General features: G+C 38.3%; 1 protein-coding gene across 1 annotated transcript; it reads right to left on the bottom strand.

The window, feature by feature from the left end:
• Positions 1–4,663: 4,663 nt before the first annotated feature.
• On the bottom strand, positions 4,664–18,457 carry tmc1 (transmembrane channel-like 1). The gene is made up of 19 exons (XM_059336725.1): positions 18,421–18,457; positions 14,512–15,046; positions 14,234–14,422; positions 14,061–14,151; positions 13,880–13,976; positions 12,534–12,640; positions 12,288–12,386; positions 12,061–12,203; positions 11,060–11,204; positions 10,791–10,985; positions 9,885–10,064; positions 9,658–9,810; positions 8,654–8,782; positions 8,395–8,462; positions 7,121–7,360; positions 6,915–7,040; positions 6,693–6,771; positions 5,657–5,780; positions 4,664–4,890 (listed from the first exon to the last, which is right to left on the bottom strand). Exons 1-19 carry the CDS (start codon positions 18,455–18,457, stop codon positions 4,664–4,666), a joined length of 2,964 nt encoding a protein of 987 aa, XP_059192708.1.
• Positions 18,458–19,820: the final 1,363 nt, after the last annotated feature.

Genomic DNA, 19,820 nt, shown 5'->3' with positions numbered 1-19,820 from the left:
AGCAAACAAGAGTTCCTCCAGTGAATGTGTAAATTAATTTACATATACATTTTTTTTGGCTCAGAACCGTGATCACATGGTATGGAGCACAAACAGAAAAAAAAACAATGGCACACAGCATCCATTGCTAAAGTAAAGGTATGTTCAAACTTTTGGTTGACTTAAAAATGAATCAATTTAAACAGAGATGGGTACTGTGTCTATAATATTTCTTCTATAAGTCATTATACTTACAAATAGCCTGGCTATACCTTTGAAATTTAATGTGAAATGCTGCCTTTGTGTTTTAGTCTTTCCACTGTAGCTCAACAAATTTACAACTTGTACACAAATACTGACTTACTTGGGAAAACCCCTGTTTAATTTGACTAACTCAGACTGCTGAAGCCTCATATTAGCTATACTGGGAATCTATCATTGCCATAGTTTTTGGATGGACTTTAAAAATGACCTCTGTGCTGGTGGAAGCAAAAAATAGTTCAGGTGAAGACTGAGGGACTGACTACAATATGTGTTTCAACAGCAAAGACGCAGCTACTACCTGTGCAGTTATAGTCAAATGTCAGATCTGACCTTTTGAATAATACAGGAGGAAATAAGAGATGCCTGCCTACTATGCTGCTAACAGAGAGCAATACACTTTCCGGGGGTTATATGACTGCTCGTACCTGAAAGACAAGCTTATGTCTTTCTCATCCAGCTCCTCCTGTCGCTCCTCCCTCTGACTGTCCCCTCCACTTCTTGCAAACTTTCATTTCACTCCATCCTATCTTCTCATAGATGGATTACGAAACGGGCCTACCGGACACAGGTACAGAGGCCCAGAGTATCAGGCCTCCCTGGTCTTCACCTGCAAAATATCACTCAAATAGGCATATACCCTCCACAAAATGTGCAAAATGACCAGAATTAAACAAGCAAAGATACACACAAATTACTATTAAAAAAAGACTCAAATGGCCTCAAAGAGACACAAAACTACAACGAGCCAAATTGACAAAAAAGACACAGATGACTACAGAGAGACGAAAATTAGCAGGTTTATATAATTAGCAGCCAACCACACCTAAATAACTAACACGGCACACATTTGATTTAATTTAAAATGTGTTTATTTCCGTAACCTTACACTGATTCAATGCGTGCACATATTCCACCACTGTATGGTAGCACATGCAATTTGTCATATGCATTTATTTCTCATGTTAATCATTTGTTTGTTTGTGTTTGTGTTACCAGTAGTTGTTGGGGGCGGTCTCTTCCTGGTGAAACAAAAGGTGTGGCAGATTGCTGAAAACTCTTTAATCCCTGAACCTGCTTATTGGAACAAACCATTTGCTGTGATGTCATGGGGGGTGTATCAAGCTTCAATTTATGGTCAGTATGCCTTTCCATTGTGTCTTAATTGGTTTGGCCAAACCACTATATATATGTTCCCTCATGTGACACTGTGTTTGGGTAATTCTGCCAATTAACATCTTGTTTGGTGTTATATCCAATACAATCCAGGGTTTGTTTATGGACTTAGTCATTCATTTCTTGCTTTTATTGTTCTGGCATTTTTGAGTAAAAACACTTAAAAAAAAAAGACAATGTCTATGTCCTCATTGTCTCACTGCTTGGTCACCAACAGAGAAACAAAAGTACATAAAGATACGAAAAACAACAACACAAATACACAGAAATTACTCCAGAAACCCAGAACGACCAAAAAAGTCACAAGATTACAAAGAGACACTACAGAGAGACACAAGAAAAATGACAACACACAATTACACCAGAGACCCAAAATGACCAATATGACCCAAAATAACTAAAAACAAAAATTAAAAAAACAACCACAAAGAGACACAAATTACCAAGAAAGACACAAACATCTAGGAACGGCCACAAAACATCCCTTAAGAGGCACAAATGACTACAAAGAGACATGATTATGACTTCAAGAAGATGCATAAAAACAATGAACAAGTAAGGCAAAACCATTACAAAGTCTCAAAGTTGTGCCTGTGGAGGACAGGTGCAACAAGTTCTCCAACATGAACGGCAGAAGAGGTTGTGTGTCAGTACCACAAATTACAGCACATAGGTACGTATCGCAGCTGGCGGTACAACGGCACTTTCTAAAACGCACACACGTGCCGTCGGCAGTTGTAAAATAGGTTGCAGTTTTTGTGGAGTTATGTTGTAAAACCACTGACCTAGGTTAAGGGCAAAAAACGTCTTGGTAAGGCATTAAAAAAGACACTTCAAACAGTAAATAAATGTATGTAAATACCGTTTAAGTTAAGTTAAGTTAAGTTAAGTTAAGTTAAGTTAAGTTAAGTTAAGTTACATTCAAAAATGGTTTACTTTTGTTTTCACACTGGACCAGACCCCAATTTCCTGGGTGAAAGTCTGCCGTTTGTTCAACCCATATACCACCCCAGCCTCCAAGATAATTGCTACTACATCAGCAGGATGGACGCATTGTAGCGGTCAGTGAAATACGTCAATATAGCTCGTTTTTCATTGCCTTTCCACACAACCTTTTTGAGGGGAGAACAGGCTGACAGGTGGTGGGGTTTTTGCATGTTTGTAACCATGGGCCCATTGTCTCATAATCTGCCTATGACCATTCTCACTATACAGTCCATATGTTTACAGAAGCATCTAATTTTCCACAAGTTTACACTTTCTGATAAACTTTGCTCTCCAAAGCTAAACTGGAAGCCGTCCCAGCAGTCAAATCAGTGCTTGTAGCGCCACAATGTCTCGCTCCTTTCTTCCCCGTTAGTGAATAAGAGATGCCCATCGTGGTACAGGAGACATTGAGATATCCGGTCATGGCTCAGTTTTCTGCTACACTGTACCAGCATGGAGGGACACTGGGATGGAGCCAAAACTCAACTCCAGGAGGAGCGTGACCCAGTGGGTATCAGGGGGTTGAGATTACCTGAATAAATAAGAGTGAGATAGTTTATGAGTCTCCACTATACAGAGAGGCTTTACTCAGTCTTTATTAAATAATGTGATTGACAATTCTTGGCCCACAATGAAAGAATAAAGCATCTCCATCCTCTAGTTCTCACATAGCTGCAGAATTAATACTTAATGCTGCTTTGCCATGAATTGATCATGAGCATCGATGGAAGTGGGTTTGACGGGCAGTGTCAGTCAACGTCAGTGGCACTATGAGCTCGCTGACTTGTCTTCTTAAATGATTCAGACACACACTTATTCCTCAATGACAACCCTAACGTTGCTCGGACCTCAAATTTCAGCTGAACAAGACTTTGAATGACTGTCAATATATAGAATTTCAGGTAATAAAGTTTGACTAATGAGACGACAACATTACTTTTACATTTGACTGACGGGTCGGCTGATTGACAGGAACACTGAGCTTTTTAGAGACACTGGATATGGCGCTGTTATCAGATGATACCAGTGATACATGCTACATGATGAAGGTCAGGAGGCCATACTGACAGCTCAAATCTGAATGTTTGGCACTGATTTCCATTTCTGTCTAAAAAAAAAAGGAATAATCTGACTCTTCTTACATGTGTTTTCCAAGTTCAGAGCTCCTTTGGTGTGTCATAATTAGATTTTAAACCTGAAAATCTGATTTTAGTTGAGTTTGTAAGTCCAGCCAGAGATGAGTAAGGGATCCATTTGAGCCCGGCTGGCTGGGTTAAATGGCGTCCATGTCTAATGAATTGTTTAATGCTTTGGCCCAGTCACAGGCCCAGGGGCAGCTGTGCTCAGTGTCTCAGTGTGAGAAGCCAAGAGATCCCAACACAAGTCTAACTTTAAAAAAATAAACATTTCTATTCCACCTTTTAGCTCGTAACATCTCTGTGCTTTACCTTCTGGTGATTCAGTAGCACACAATAGAATGTCCAGGTTACAGGTTAGGTCCAGTGGTGGCTCTACACAGGGGCCTGAAGGCCACTGTCCCTGTGAAGAAGCCCTTGGCCCCTGCTGTGGCCTCTGTGTCAAATTAATAATAAAATGATAATTTTAAAACGATGAACGACGGAACAATTCTTACCTATTTTTTGTTCAAACAAGGAACCCAGAATGTGTACATTGTATAATAGTTTAATTGTGCATTTTCAAAATAATTTTGTTATTGTTGGTAAGTTTCATTGTTTCAATTAATATATTTGTATCTTCCAAATATACTTAAATTATATTTTTAAATAAGGTAAAATAAAGGTTTTGAATGCTGAAATATCATCTTTGCTGTTTTTTTATGTTATCATATTTCACCTTACCCTTTTGGTTACTATGATGGTGATGGCCAAAATGCCCAAACTCAAGGCTTCCACAATGTATCTTACAAATTAATGGGTTACACCACAGTGGCTCAGTTCACTTATTTTATACAGTATAATTTATTATATCTTGAATTGACTAATTCACTGATCAGTGGTTTCAAAAAACACGACATATGAGAAATGTGATGCAATGTAAAAAGAAACTGAGATTCTGCTCTTGTTATTGTTTATTCAGTAAACAAAGTACCAACTAGGCTATTAATAGGCATTTCTTACATCCTATCATGAATACACAGTTTAAAAAAAATACTTTTATTCAAGAGAAAGTGTGCTAACTTCCCATTGCTTGACTTTCTCAATAAGGTGCTGCATTTGGAGTGCATTTGTTTTTCACTCCCTCAGTGTCTCTGCAGACTCGGCACCCTGTGCATCCTGGGATCACTTTGACGAGGGAAACCGGGCAGGTACCCAGAAGAGCCGTTGTTACCATGGTGATGGGTCCTGGGGACGGGCGCACTGGTGGCTGGAAGTCGGCCTTCTTGGTCTCTACCTGGAGCAGGAGGGTTGCGTCCATTCTTACCATGATAAAGCCTCTGAGTACTGCCATGGTCTTCTTCCTCTTCTACTGAAGGAGAAAAATGTATCATTTATTATTAACTATAACACCACGAGGGCTGGAAATACCTTTAAGGTATCAACTGAAATAACCCAGTACCAAGTAATACTGAAACTTCTCCAGTCAAATGACACACTCATTCAGTGGTGGAAGAAGTTTTCAGATCCCTTACTTAAGTAAAAGTACTAAACCACACTGTGAAATGACTCCACTACAAGTAAAATCCCTACATTCAAAACTTACTGAAGAAAAAGTACAAAAGTATCAGCATCAGATTGTTATACATTTCAAATGTATTATTGTATTATTATTGATGCATTTATGTAAGCAGTGTTTTACTGTTGTCCATGTAGGGCTTATTTTAACTGCATGATTTACTTTTATGTGGTTAATTAATAACTGTGTAATCATTTTAAATTGATCATATTTTATCATGTTAAATCTTGACCTGAAAAGTAACTTAAGCTGGCAGCTAAATTTAGTCATTTAAAAAGAAGAATATTTGCCCCTAAAAGTTACATATGTGGAAATACTCAAGTAAAGAACAAGTACTTCAAAACTGTACTTAAGTACAGTACTTGGGTAAATGAAATTACTTACATTCCACCATTAAATTTCTGACTGGTCTCATAATCATTTACTACATTTCCTCAGTTTTCAGATTCTCCATTGTTTGAAACCCAACGCGCATTTTGTAATCAAAGTTTACCTGATTTTTGTTTTTGTTAGCTCTCTTTTTATGTTTTTAGTTAAAAGAAAAACCTTCAAGTCTCACCTTCTTGCTCTTGTAGTGAAGTGTTGTTGTTCTTTGGTTGCTCTGCAGCTTTTCTGGCTTCTTCTAGATCCATCTGTGCCTTGAGCGCTGCTAATTTGTTCTTCTTCTTGTTCTCCTCATTTTGCTTGACAGTGAGACAGAAGCAGTTACCATAATAACACTCATGGTAGAAAACATAAACTCAGAGCTCAATATCCCCCCACTGAACTCAATTCAGTTTTTAAATGTAAAATAAGGCATACAGAAAGGTACATCAGTTATCAGCTGCTTCTCTAACAAGTTGTTTTGAGTTATTCTGCTGCTCTCTGCTGGAGTGATGACACTAATACAACAGCAGCCACAGACAGACACCAGAGGGACCTCAGGTGGCCTGTTAGAGCATCTACACCAGGGGTCTCAAACTCAAATTACCTGGGGGCCGCTGGAGGCAGTATCAAAATGACCAAAAAAAGACAGAAAATTACTAAAAAAAAGACACAAAATGGCCAAAAAAAGACACAAAATGACAAGAAAATACACAGAATTACCAAAAAGGGCACAAAATTATTTTACAAAGACACAAAATGACCCAAAAAGACACAAAATGACCAAAAAATGACAGGAAAAAAACTAAATTACTTAAAGGAGAAACAAAATGTCCAAAAAAAAGACACAGAATTACCAAAAAAGACACAAAATTATTTTAAAAAAGACAAAATTATTTTAAAGAGACACAAAATTACCAAAAAAGACACAAAATTATTAAAAAAGACACAAAATTACCAAAAAAGACACAAAATTACCAAAAAAAGTAATTAAAGGGACCTTCCACACACAACACGGGAAAGTGCCATACATATAAAACTCACATTAAACTTTCATATCAAGGTGGGGGCCACAAAATATCGTCACGAGGGCCGCAATTGGCCCGCGGGCCGCGAGTTTGAGACCCATGATCTACACACTGCTTCAAGTGCGTACTTCATTCCAGTGATCCAAAAGCACATACAAGCTAGAATACTAGTGCTGGATAAGAGGAAAAATAAAGTCTAATTACCGTCTGTAGTTTTTTCTTCAGTTCCACATTAGCTTCTTTGTAGCTTTTGGATGTGGATTGCAAGTAATAAATGGCCAGTCTGAAAGGTAAAATAACAAAATTGTTACCATCAAAGAACCATAAACTTTTCCACTAAAAGGAAATGATGACAACACGGTCATGCAATGTATCTTAAACAGTGTAGAAGAATATATATATTCATGCAGTCTGCTGCTGACTCACACCATAAGCAATATGAAGGGCAGCACCAGTCCAGGGTTAGAGGCGTAGCTGAACACTTTACTAAACCAGGCAGGGAAGTCTGACTCAAGAGTCTCCTGGATCACATCAAACATACGGTTTTTCCCACTGAGGACAAGAGAATGACTGTGACAAAGAGTCAAGTCATCACATTGTGAATGCCAGATCCCTTTAAGAAGCATCACTACCTGAAGGGGCCACAGTCAAAGGAAGGGGGGATGGTGACGATGGTGTAGATGGCGGGCAGAGTGGACAGGAAGAGGATGACCAGCAGCATGGCCATGTAGAAGTTGTTGGAGCCCGAGGCCTTGAAGACCCTTTCTTGCGGCACATTGCAGCACATCACGGCCCAACACTGCAGGTACATGGACACGTGGAGGCGGAGGACGTTCAGGGCAGGCAGGCAGGGGGCGTAGAAAGCACCCATCCTGCAGGAAAACAAGACAAACACTGAACAGAGAATGAACTGAAAGTGATATTCACCATCAGCTTTTGAGAGTGAAAAACAATGTCGTTTTTCTCAGAGACTATCCTCCGCAAAAAAAAAGTTTATCGTTTGGCAGTGACCTCTGATGGCTGTAGTAATTATGACAGGAGGGTACAGAGTTAATACCACTGAGTGCTTTTAACCTATAAGAATCCATGGTGACACCTGTGTAACAAACACTTTAAATCTTCTAGAATCTCCCATATTCAGCTTTATGCTTCACCTTAACTCATTAAATCCCCAAGCGACACATACTCAACACCCTGGTGTGGTGGTCATGTGACTGTGACAAGAAGTGACTTCTCCAAAGTGTGGGTGTGACTGGAAACAGAAATGCGAAAAAAGTAGCTCATTTTAAAAAGCTTATTTTTTGTTACTAGGCTAGGATTAAAGCAGAAAATGTGTCTATTTTTTTTCTATTTTAAAATAAGAAATATCATAAACATAAATACCATAAAAGCCCATTGTAACATCTAGCTACATACATTTAGCGGTAGTATTTTTTTTTTTTAAAACATCAGAAATGTGTTCTATGTGGTCCACTTGTAGAACACATCCTTTAAGGATAACTGGGTCTGGGTTCTTATGGGTTAAATCTAAACTACGAGTATGTGAGGATGATTCTACAACATGTACATGATAGAAGATTCATAATCTGTTTGTAAATGTAATGATTTTTGCTTTTTTGTTTGTCCTTGGTTTGTGTTTTAACTGTGTAATTTTGTAACTGTTTGCTGCCTATCTTTGGCCTGCTCTCCCTTGAAAAAGAGGTTTTTAATCTCAATTGGATTTTTCAGGTTAAATAAAGGTTAAAATAATAATAATAATAATAAAGAGAGACAAGGTGTGGATGGAGCAGGTCAGGGTCAAACACAAGACTTTGTGAGGGTGCCAATTTAGTAAATGCTCCTGTGGAAAGGAATAATTACATACATTATGTGGCAGTATGGACTGGAGGACAAGTTGTTTTCTCACCATATCATTCCTTGATTGAAGATCAGGCCCAGTACGTTCCCACTGACATCGAACTCTGAGTAGGACGGCTTTCAGAAGCGACACAGCAAAGTTAAAAAAAAAAATAATAATAACTGAGTGAGAGTGAATTGAAATTCACCTCTAGGAAAGATGCATATTTTTAGAATGTAATCAAAAATAAATTATACACTCTGACTCTATGTAATTTCACAGTCACAGAGGCACATTCTCTGCAATCAGTGAGAATAAAATGACTCACAAATCCGGCCTCAAGGTCCCAACACCAGCAGTAGTTGAGAAAACGAACGAGCACGGCTCTCAGGAAGTCACCGATCAGCAGCGTGATGTAGGTTGTCATCGTGTCAGATATGATTAGCCGGACAAACTCCTGCAAATCAAGAAATCATGTATAATGAGGATATATATATATAGCATATACATATTAAATGTAATAGTTTAAGAATAAGTGTTGTCCTGTCTTAATGGTCACCATACAAAGGTTATACCTTTAATTTATCACTGAGTATATGTTAGTTTACTATGTTTATTGTGTATAAGTTGTACAAAATGTTACACTCTACCCAACATAAAAACACCCATTTTAATACACCCCTAAATCATATTAAATTTGTATTATTATTTAAAATTGTAAGGGAGCATAATTTCCCTTTAGAAATTGTTGCTGAATTCAGTGTTGATGATAGCGTGTTGAGCAAATATGATGAATATATGGTGACCTCAAGTTGTCAATATTAAATGAATAAATTGTGTCTAAAAAGAAATACAAATGGTCATAATACTGAGCTGAGTTTAAAAAAAAGTATTGCAATAAAATGTCACAATTCCATGGTTGTATAACTTTATTTAACCAGGTAAAAGCCTCATTGAGATTAAAAATCTCTTTTTCAAGAGAGACCTGGCAAAGAAAGCAGCATACAAAAGAGACAAGTTACAACATTTAAAAACAGTTATCACAAACATTAAATACAATTACAGCCATCACAACAACTCTGAGTGAGCATCAGTAGCCAACTTATATCTAGCAGTCACACTGACCAAGGGAAGCAATTTCTTTGTCCTTTAAAAATCAATTTGAATTCCTCGATTGTGATCTGCTCAGATAGTTTCAAGTCCTTTTTAAATGATTCCATCATAAAGGTGCGGCGTAACTAAAAGCTTTCTTACCTAACTCAATTCTCACTCTTTGCATCATACAATTACATAACAGTTTACCCACAAACACACACATGCATACGAACTGACCTGGCCCACCATGGTCTCCCAGCAGGGTCCTCTGGGCACATCAGAAGGGTGGATGGTGACGGGTGGAGCTGTGCTGTTACCTGATACTGTACCATTGAATAGACTGGCTTCCCACGTTGTTATATTAAACTTTATTATCTTTTCCTCTTCCCTCTGCAACATATACACACCACAGGTATTATAAAATTATAAACATATCTCTCATGTCTGCAAGCTCCAGCTCTCACTTTGAGGTTGATCTCATCCATGAGTGCAATGATGAAGGTGTACAGATTTCCCAGGAAGAGGGCAAAGATGCGACCCAGCTGCCACTGCAGGGCGACTCGAGGGTGGTAGTTCTCCAGTGCGCTGATGACGTCAAACAGCATGGGGCAGAACATCCCCAGCAATGACATGACCATGTTCACCTGAGAAACACCAATTATTCATAACTGATGGTGTGATTCAAAAATGCTAAAAGACTACAGGCCAAATTCTTAAAAACATATATCACACCACTCTGAACTTGCTCAACATCTCTGTGTTAATAGGCGTGTTTCCACTGAGTACTTTTTGGAAAGCGGCTGAGTGTTACAGATACTTTTGTAGCAGCTAACCAACTGAGTTTAAATGTGACAACAGACCGACGCTGCAAGCAGTGTTGCCCACTTAGCGACTTTGTCACTATATTTAGCGACTATTCAGGCCCTTCTAGTAAGTCTTTTTTTTAAAAGCAACTAATCTAGCGACTTTTTCAGATGTCATTTGAGACTTTTGGAGACTCATTCCTACTCTTCTTAACGAGTAGCAGCGGCCCAGTCCTCCCGCAGCAGTCTCTCCCAGCTGCAGATAGAGCCGAAGCTGTTAATCCCTCAGCGTCCAGTTTGCAGCAATCTGCAAATGAATCACGCATGCGCGAAATCACAGATTCAACCGTATCCTATCGTTGCTTAGTAAGTAGCGGCTCAGTATTGGCTCAGAAAGTACCTGCCCTCGGGTAGGTACTTTCTGAGCTGCTAACCAGTGAAGTTGGGCGGATCTTTGGAGGATCCTCTCTCCCAAGTCACACCCATAGCGGCTCACTAGGGAAAAGTACCTAATGGAAACGTGGCTTATGCCTCTTTGATTCTCTGTTTCTCATTTCTCATTGCTACCTCATTCCTTTCCCACCAGGTGTGATTCTCCAGTCCATCGAGAGCAAACTTCTGAGAGCGACGCACTACAAAGTAGATGAGGTACCCACTTCCTGCCAAGCAGCACAACACCAGGAAGTTGGCCAGCACACGCAGAAAACGAGTCAGATGGATGTTGTCGTCCTTCCGGCTCTCCTGCTCCTCTAAGATTGCTTCCTGCAAAGGTTAAAAAGTTGTAGTTGAATAGGATATAAATGGCATCAGTTGTTTACTGGACTGGCTGCACTGACCTTGAAGCTGGTGGTGATGGAGGCAAACTTATTGTCTGCAGTTTCAGGGTTTCCTATCAGGTAGTCCCAGCTGGTGAACGTTTTCCAGCTGAAATTAAAGCTGTTATCGTCTCCGACCCCTGTCTCGTTTGCATTACGGGCCATCCTTTAATCAGAAATAATAACAGATCAGTTTAACAATGGGCTAAAAGAAGATTAGAGTGATTTATTGAAGTGGGGTTGTATGAGGTACTTAATTATTAAGAGGATAAATACTTCATACAACTCCACTTCAATGAACCTGAACTGTCCAAGGTGGAAGAAGTATTCAGATCACTTACTCAAGTAAAATTACTAATACCATGCTGCAGAATTACTCCACAGATTATTTGTATTGTTGCATTCATGTAAGCAGTGTTTTAATTTTGCAATGATAGGTCTCATTTTAGCTGCTAAATGTACTTTTTTTATAAGGTTAAATATTCTCTGCAATGTTTAATATTGTAGAAATGTTTTAATTGAAATTTAGATTTATCATAGGTTTATTATCTATAGGTTAAGTTTAATTGTAATGTATGTATAGTGTACATTCAATGTACATTCAATGTTTGAATGCTGCTACTGGATGCTTGAATTTCTCTTAAATAACGGATAAATAAAGTATCTATCTATCTATCTATCTATCTATCTATCTATCTATCTATCCATCCATCCATCCATCCATCCATCCATCCATCCATCCATCCATCCATCCATCCATCCATCCATCCATCCAGGTTTTTTTATGTTAAATCTCTACCTGAAAAGTAACTTAAGCTGTCAGCTAAATGTAGTGGAGTAAAAAGTACAATATTTCCCTCAAAATGTAGTGCAGTGGAAGTATAAAGTTAGAAAAAATGGAAATACTCAAGTAAAGTACTCGTACCTCAAAATTGTACCTAAGTACAGTACTTGAGTAAATGTATTCGGTTACATTCCACCACTGCCCTTTAATCAACTGTATATCATCATGAGAAACGTACGTTCTTATGACCACCATGTAGCTGTAGGCCACTGTTCCCACACCAACCAGGAAGTACGACAGAGGCATACGGAACTTGAGCCAGCCAATGGCACGTTGGCTGTTGTAATAACCGTAGAAGAGGACTGAATACTGAGCGTAACCCTGTGGAGGAAAATTTAATTTAAGAATCTATCAAGACATTGAGGAGAGCATAATGTTGCATGTTTATAAATCACAGTAACTGACTCCAAAATCCCATAAGACAGCAAAGTCCATGGCACTGGTTGCTTCGGCCCTGGGGACGGTCTTTCTGGGGATGGAGCCGTAGGGCCGCCCCATTAATGCCTGTTAGAAATAAGCAGGGAAGCAAGGGAAAAAACACTCAAAGAATGCAAACAAACCAAATAAACAGAGAAATATGAGAACAAAACTACAGTTACAAAACCAGGACATTATGACTAATTTGTGAAGGGAAAAAAGACTGTACAGTACCTCTGGGACCATAACCAGGCCAAAGGTCAGGCAAAACAAGATCATGTTGATGCCATACATCCACCTTAGGAAGATAAAGTAAGAAGCAACTGAGGAGCCAAAGTGACCTGAGAGACAGAGGAAATGCACATGAGGATGATTGTTGCAACAGTAATGGTTTTCTGAAAGAAGCAAAAAATATATACATATATATTTTTAGTTGGTCCTGTTTGTTTGTTTGTGTGTATATTTTATACTATTTATATAATTCTCTATCTTTATTCTTTTTCATTTTTATTATTATATTTTTATAACCTTAATCTGTCTTTAATTTGTACTTGTGCTGCTGCAACACCTGAATTTCCCCTCTGGGGGATCAATAAAGGAATATCTTATGTTATCTTATCTTGAAACTAAAAATCTTTTTTGCTTTTTTTAGTGGCAGAATTAGCCATCATCATTTGTTGTGTTATGGTTTTAGAAGGCAGAAGACAGTTGAAGAACAATTAGAAACAAGATAGCCTGTATGCTCTCCTGGATAATATACTTGGCAACCATCAAGATTTTCCCAATGATGTACTGATTTCCAGGCATTCTTTTATCTAATGACTTGGAAAATACTGCATATAGCTGCCATTAATGGGGGGAAAATGTCCAAGGGGGAGCATGCCCCCAGCACCCCATAAATTATGCTGAGCCTGGATCTGGCTCCATATGGAAGAGGATTGGGACCAGTTCGGAGAAAAAATAATGAGGAGGATTTTTTTTTCATTATGCAGTTTGAGAAAAAAGTCGAAATGACTAGAATAAAGTCAACTTTTTTGTTACTTGTCTCCTGCTCTGAACTGAGGCATAGAAGAGTTGTGCATTAAATGTCTTTGCACTTCTACCTTCTTCTCTCTCTTCTTTTAAGTTGGAAAGATATTCACAGATTTGTTGTTCCTGTGTCAATAAGTCATCAGAGGAACACTCAGGTAGACTGCAAGCTACAACCTGGTTTTCATCAATTTCATTAACTATATTTAAGGGTTTAGTAGTATTAAAATTCTCCTATAAATGAGCTATTCTTTTTTTCTTCTTTTCTGTCATTTATGTGAATTTTTTATATATATATTTGACATATTGAGGAAAATCAGGTTGTAGCTCACAGTCTACTTTACAGAACTCAAAAAGTTAACTTTATTCACGTCATTTCAACTTTTTTCTCGAAGTGCATAATGATTTTTTTTTCCTCCTCTCATTATTTTCTTCTCCTGCGCTAATCCTCTTCTGTAGGCCCCAACACTGTAAGTCTCTAAAATAAAATCTTTAAAGTCTTGAGAACTTGACATGATGTTTGAGGTTATGAGGAAAAAAAATCTGAAAACTAAAACCAAACTTTCTTTCAATCTCCTTGATCTTCATCTCCCAGGGGATACAGGCAGTTTTGAAGTTTTCAAAGTCCCGTTGAAACTTCATCCATTTCTACAAAAGCAATACAATTCCATATAAATCATGCATTATATTCAATGAAACCGATAATAATGTAAATAAATGTAAATGTCTTACCTTGGTCATCATGACCTTGTATGCATAGAGCTTCCTGCCTTTCCCTTTTCCCAAAGCTCCTTCATATTTCTCCACAAACTCCTGAGACTCTCTACGGGAAGAAGATGATGTTATTCAAAATGAATCACAGGTCACATATTATGTCCTTATCCGAAGTGCATTGATGAATTTACCGTAAAGTCACAAGTTTCTTCTTCATTGACCAGGGTTTTCCCCTCAGACCTTGGATCAGTTTCTTCCTATCGTCCACGGCCTCCTTCAGCTTCTCCAGCTCCTCTGGTGTGAGAGTCTCTGGCCTCAGCTCTTTCTCCTCATTCTCCTCTTCTTCATTGTCGTCTTCCTCACTTGTCTCCTGCTCTGAACTGAGGCATAGAAGAGTCGTGCATTAAATGACCTCTTCTGTGTGCATAGTTGTGGAAAAAGTCATTCAATTTGTAAGACAATGCTTTACCTTGTTTCAACTACTTTCTTGTGCTTTTTCCTCTTCTTTTTTTCCTTCACTGTATGTTCACTCACATCTTCTTCTCTCTCTTCTTTTTTGGCACTTCCACGTTTCTTTTTTCCCTTGGCATTTCTTTCTTTATCTTCACCCCCTTCTTCTTTCTCCTCTTCCATTTTTCTTGTCTTTTCATTCTTTATATTCTTCCTTGTTTTTGCTGCTTTACTGCTTTTTATTTTGGGCTGCTCCTCCTCATCCCTCTCTCTCCCTTTTCCTTCTTGATCACTCCTTGCTCTCTTTTTCTTGCCCCTTTCTCTTTTCTCAGGCCTGTCCTGTGATTCCTCTTCCCCTTCTCCTGCTCTGGATGCTCTTCTTTCTCTTTTCTCAGGCCTGTCCTGTGATTCCTCCTCCCTTTCTCCTGCTCTAGATGCTCTTCTTCTCCTCCCATTCCCCCGCTTCTTTGTCTCTCTATCACCATTTCTTCTTTTCCCTCTGTGTCTCTCCCTCTCATGCTCCTCTTGAAAAGTACCAACTTCATCCTCGTCACCTGTAGTAAAAACAGAGATGATGCTGTTTTTATGCTGTGTTGCAATAGGTATTAAAATGCTGCACATTTACATTTAGTAATTTATCCAAAGCGACTTACAGGAAAAAAGGGGAACAATCAAGCTATAGTGCAACAAGAGCCATTAGTGCAGCAATAAGTGCCAGTAACAATTCTTTAAGGAGTAGAAGAAGAGTTTTCTTTAGGAGTTTTTTAAAGGTAGAGAGGGACGCCCCTGCTCGGGTAGGAACTGGTAGTGCGTTACACCAATGGGGAACAAGAAATGCAAAGAGTCTGGATTGCCTTGGGCAAAAAGGTGGTAGAGCCAGGCTCCGTTCATTGGAAGAGCGCAGCATTAGAGATTTTGAAATTGATGCGGGCTGCAACAGGTAGCCAGTGGAGCTTGATGAGCAGCGGTGTGACATGTGACAGACCCGTTCTTGATCATCTGAAGGGGTTTTACTGTGCAGGCATTGCAGGAGTCGTGTTTTGAGATGACGACAGCTTGTGTCAAGAGTTGAGTTGCATGCTGAGTTAGGTAAGGCCTGGTTTTTCTGATGTTGTAAAGTGCAAAGCGGCATGACCAGGCAAAAGAGGCAACATGACTGGAAAAGGTGAGTTGGTCATCAATCATCACCCCTAATTTTCTCACCACCCTGGTGGGGGCAAGACACAGGGAGTCAATTTTGAAGTTGATGTCGTGGTGTATTGTAGGTTTAGCAGGGAAGACCAGCAGTTCAGTTTTTGAAAGGTTCAGCTGGAGGTGACGTGCCTCCATTCAAACTCACCCACATCTTTCATTTCAGTAGTGTTTCTTTCTCTCCACAGTGCTAAAATTATCTTGTAGTATTGGGGAGTTTATCAATGTTCTTACTCAGTTAAACCAACTTCTTATCTATGAACTAGTGCAGTAGCAATGTCACATGTGTATCTGGTGGCAGCAGAGATTTTTCTAGAGAAGTGAAGGAACAACTGGTCAAAAACAAACAGCTCCTACATAAACCCTCCTACACTTAACAACATTAACAAGTCGAGACTCCTCTGCCCCCCGAATTATTTAGGAAAAATGATTTATGCTCACCTTACCAGAAGAAATGGCCTGAACTAATAGGAACCTTCAGTGATTCATGTAATAACATAAAAGTCCACTCACCTTCAAATTCCAGTCCAATGTCAACTGTGTGAGATAGAGAGAGAGATAGAAAGAAAACAATATTGAAAACTCAACATTTTGAGGTTGTGCTATTTGTTTTTTCTCCTCTGTTATGCTCTCAGGTTATACCAGGTTGGAATACCTCATTATTTAACACTGATCGCCTTATTGGTGCAATATGAACAATTTGCTCTGTGTAATGGTGCAATTTCAACTGTTGAGTCTGTCTATATTGTGTGTATATATATATATATTGTTCCTATGTATTTGTATATTTGTATATTTTGTCTTGCTTAAATTGTTAATACTTGTATATTTCTTGTTAATGATGCTTCTTTCTGTTTTTGCTATACACTTTTTGCTGTTGTAAAACTGGAAATTTCTCTGCTGTGGGATTAATAAAGGAATATCTTATCTTATTACTATTTCTGCACATATTCCAGCAAGTTATAATAATTTACATCTGTATATTGTGTCAACATCAGTCTAGACTTGAATTTGATCTGTTATAGTATATTATCAAGTGGTGTCTCAGAAGCCATGTAGATGTTGTTACTGTAGCGCACATGCAGATATGGAAATATCTGGGGAAAAGTGGTGTTGAATGGAATAAGCGCAATTGCATCATTAATGTGGTAAGACGGTGCATAGCAACAGATATGGATACCTTTATTTATGTATTATTATCATTTTTATGACAGCGATAAAGTTCCTATCTGGTGTCTGACACATATAAGACCATGCACCAACCTGCATCGTGCAACATTATTCAAATTACAAGGTAAGCTTTTGGAGAATTTTATCAAAGTATAATGCATGCTGGAACCAGTTGGAAGAGAGAGCCTTGAGGCAAAGTAATTTAAATGTTCATCTTAAAAACTCAAATCTCCACCTCTGAATATAGCACTGAACTTTATTTTATTTTTTTATTTAAATTATTGTAATTTATTGGTTTTCTTTTCAAACTCATTCTATGAATTGTACTTTCATCTTATTTTTTATATTATCAAGAGAGCTGCATTTCTTGTATGAAAGCAGATATACAAATAAAGTGTATAATTATTATTATTATTAATGTTATTATCATGAACTTAAGTAACCCCTCTCCCCTCTAATGACCTCAGCTTTATAAACGCAGTAAATTTTTTAATATCTCCAAACCAACACTGACCCCTTTCACTGGTTGAGCTTAGCCTACCTTATTGTGTACCTGGCACTATTGTCCTGCAGCAAAAGGGGATAAAGAGGAAAACAAAGAGGACCACTGACAAATTGAGCTGATATTTATGTAGTCGGCCCTTTGATGTGTGTCCTTAGTGTAACCGGAGTGGCCGGCACTCGGGTCATTACGGCCGTGTGCAGTAGAGGGGCACAAAAGAGACAAACAATGGCCTAATGAAGGGAGACGGGGTGGCTAAGCCCACAAGGACGGGGAGACAGCTGAGGGCCAGAGGCCAGCTCCCAAACATGCAGCTGACTGAGAAGGGTGCAGGAAAGTAAAGTTATGGATACATATATTTCAGACTTTTTATTGATGATCAAAACCAGAAATCCAATGTTAACAGCTACACTTTTTTTTTTAACTTTTCCATTCATAATATTAATTAACTTAATGCTCTGTTAAACTCAATAAACATATCAGCTTTTTTGTCCAAAAATGGGTTTAAATCAGTTCATGCAACAATGTCATAAACACACTACAAATATCTACAAATACATGAGGCGCATGGAATTACAAGGGTGGTGTTGGTCTGCCAACACTAATTAGAGACTGTGACACATATCGTTAATTTATAATTAATTTGACCTCATGATTAAAAGACATTGAGTGTATGACCATAATTCTGTTATTCAGATCACCTGAGGTGTGCTTTGTTATATTTTTCATATATTGTTTTCCTTGTTTTTTAATATTTTGTGTTCTTATGAACTGAGTTTTGCTGTTTGGTATCACTTTTTATTGTGTTTTTTGTGTGTCTTTTGTAGCTTTAGTAACACCTACACAAATTAGCTATGATGCCTTTTAATGTGCTCAATCCCTTTAACTTTGAATCATATAAATAAAAATGTATATATAAAAGGATATTGCTCTATTTAAGTAATTAGTAATATTTCATGACATGAATTAGAAATTAAAGATTCTTTTACAGCAGATTATGGCATCCATCGGACATTTATCTGCACATGGAAATAAATCTAAATTGAAATATAAAGATGGTCTTACTGTCATTCTCAGAGGTGATCAGACTGTCTCGAGGCATCTTCCTCTCATTGTCCTGTAGCCCCTAAAACAGTCGCCCCAGCATCCAGCAGACTCTGAGTGTGTGTGCGGCGGAGATGAGGCTGCAGGGTTTCAGTGGTCTCTCTCCTTCTGCATCTTTACAGGGAAGGATGCTGATTTCCCATCAAGCCCACACACTGCCATGGGAATATGTGTGTGTGTACTGAGGGGCTGGTCCATGATGAGTAACTCGCATGAGAAGTTTACTTTTTCCTCGCCACCCATCGACCCGAAACAGGGACAATGACAGCATGGAAACCCTAGAGCCACGCAATTTCACTAGTGATCAATTATTCAAAACAGTTATGACTGCCTTTATGCAGCTGTGTGTGTGTGTGTTTGTGAATGTTTTTGAGTGTGTGTGTATGTGCTCCTGAGTATGTGTGTGAAAAGGCATCAACCTGAGGGTGCAGCAGGCCGCAGTGAGGGTCATGAGAGATGCTTCTCACTGGATCACTGGATCAACTCTGTTGGGGCTGTTAGGGTTCACATGACTCAGTTAAAGGGTTCACTAAGAAGTGACATTCAAAAATCACATTCAGTAAAGCTTCAGTAAATAAGTAAATAAAATGGGGCCCTGACACCAATTCCTTTTTGAAATGCACTTTTTACTTTTCTTATCACAGGTTTGTGTAAAAACAACTACAAGCTCTTGTTAGCTCAGTGATTATGTACCAGAAGTTTTACATGCACTCTTCAGTTTCAGATTTTGGGATATTTTGCTTTCAAAACATGTATTCTTTCAGACTACTTTTACTACACTTTGCCTATTTGCATCTCTAGATTTTTCCTAAATTCATCAAATGTTAGCAGTTTCAGGGAACTTCAGGAAAAAAAACCCTTTAAAAAAAACTATTTACCTGTGTCTTGCAAAATGTGTTTAATTTTACACATCTTTAAGGAGTTTCTCGTACCCTTGAGCCTGATTTACAGAACATTTTATTCCTCAAAACATGGCAAAATGTATATTTTTGTATGGCTGTTGCCATTTTTATTGGGTAATAAAAAGAGAAACATGTTTGTAGAAACATTTGACTCTAGTATCTCAACAAAATGAAAAGAAAAATTTGACTTTGTCCAACTTTGCTAATGTATGCAAATTGGCACATATTTAACAAGATACTACCTTATTTTCATATTTAAACATTCAGAAAACAAATACAACAAAAAATGTAAAAATATAATCAACTGGGGAAGTTTCATGGGGATATCTATTAGTTAAAATGTCAGTATAATGATATTTACCTGAATACATGTCTTGTATCTCCTCGCTTCTGAAACTAAAATAAAGGCTGAGAATGACATTTTACATTGTGTTAGTTGTTGATCCTGGCAGGGGAACA

This window comes from Centropristis striata, chromosome 7, assembly GCF_030273125.1.
Source record: "Centropristis striata isolate RG_2023a ecotype Rhode Island chromosome 7, C.striata_1.0, whole genome shotgun sequence".
Classification (NCBI taxonomy): domain Eukaryota; kingdom Metazoa; phylum Chordata; class Actinopteri; order Perciformes; family Serranidae; genus Centropristis; species Centropristis striata.
This window is presented reverse-complemented; position numbering and strand designations above follow the sequence as displayed.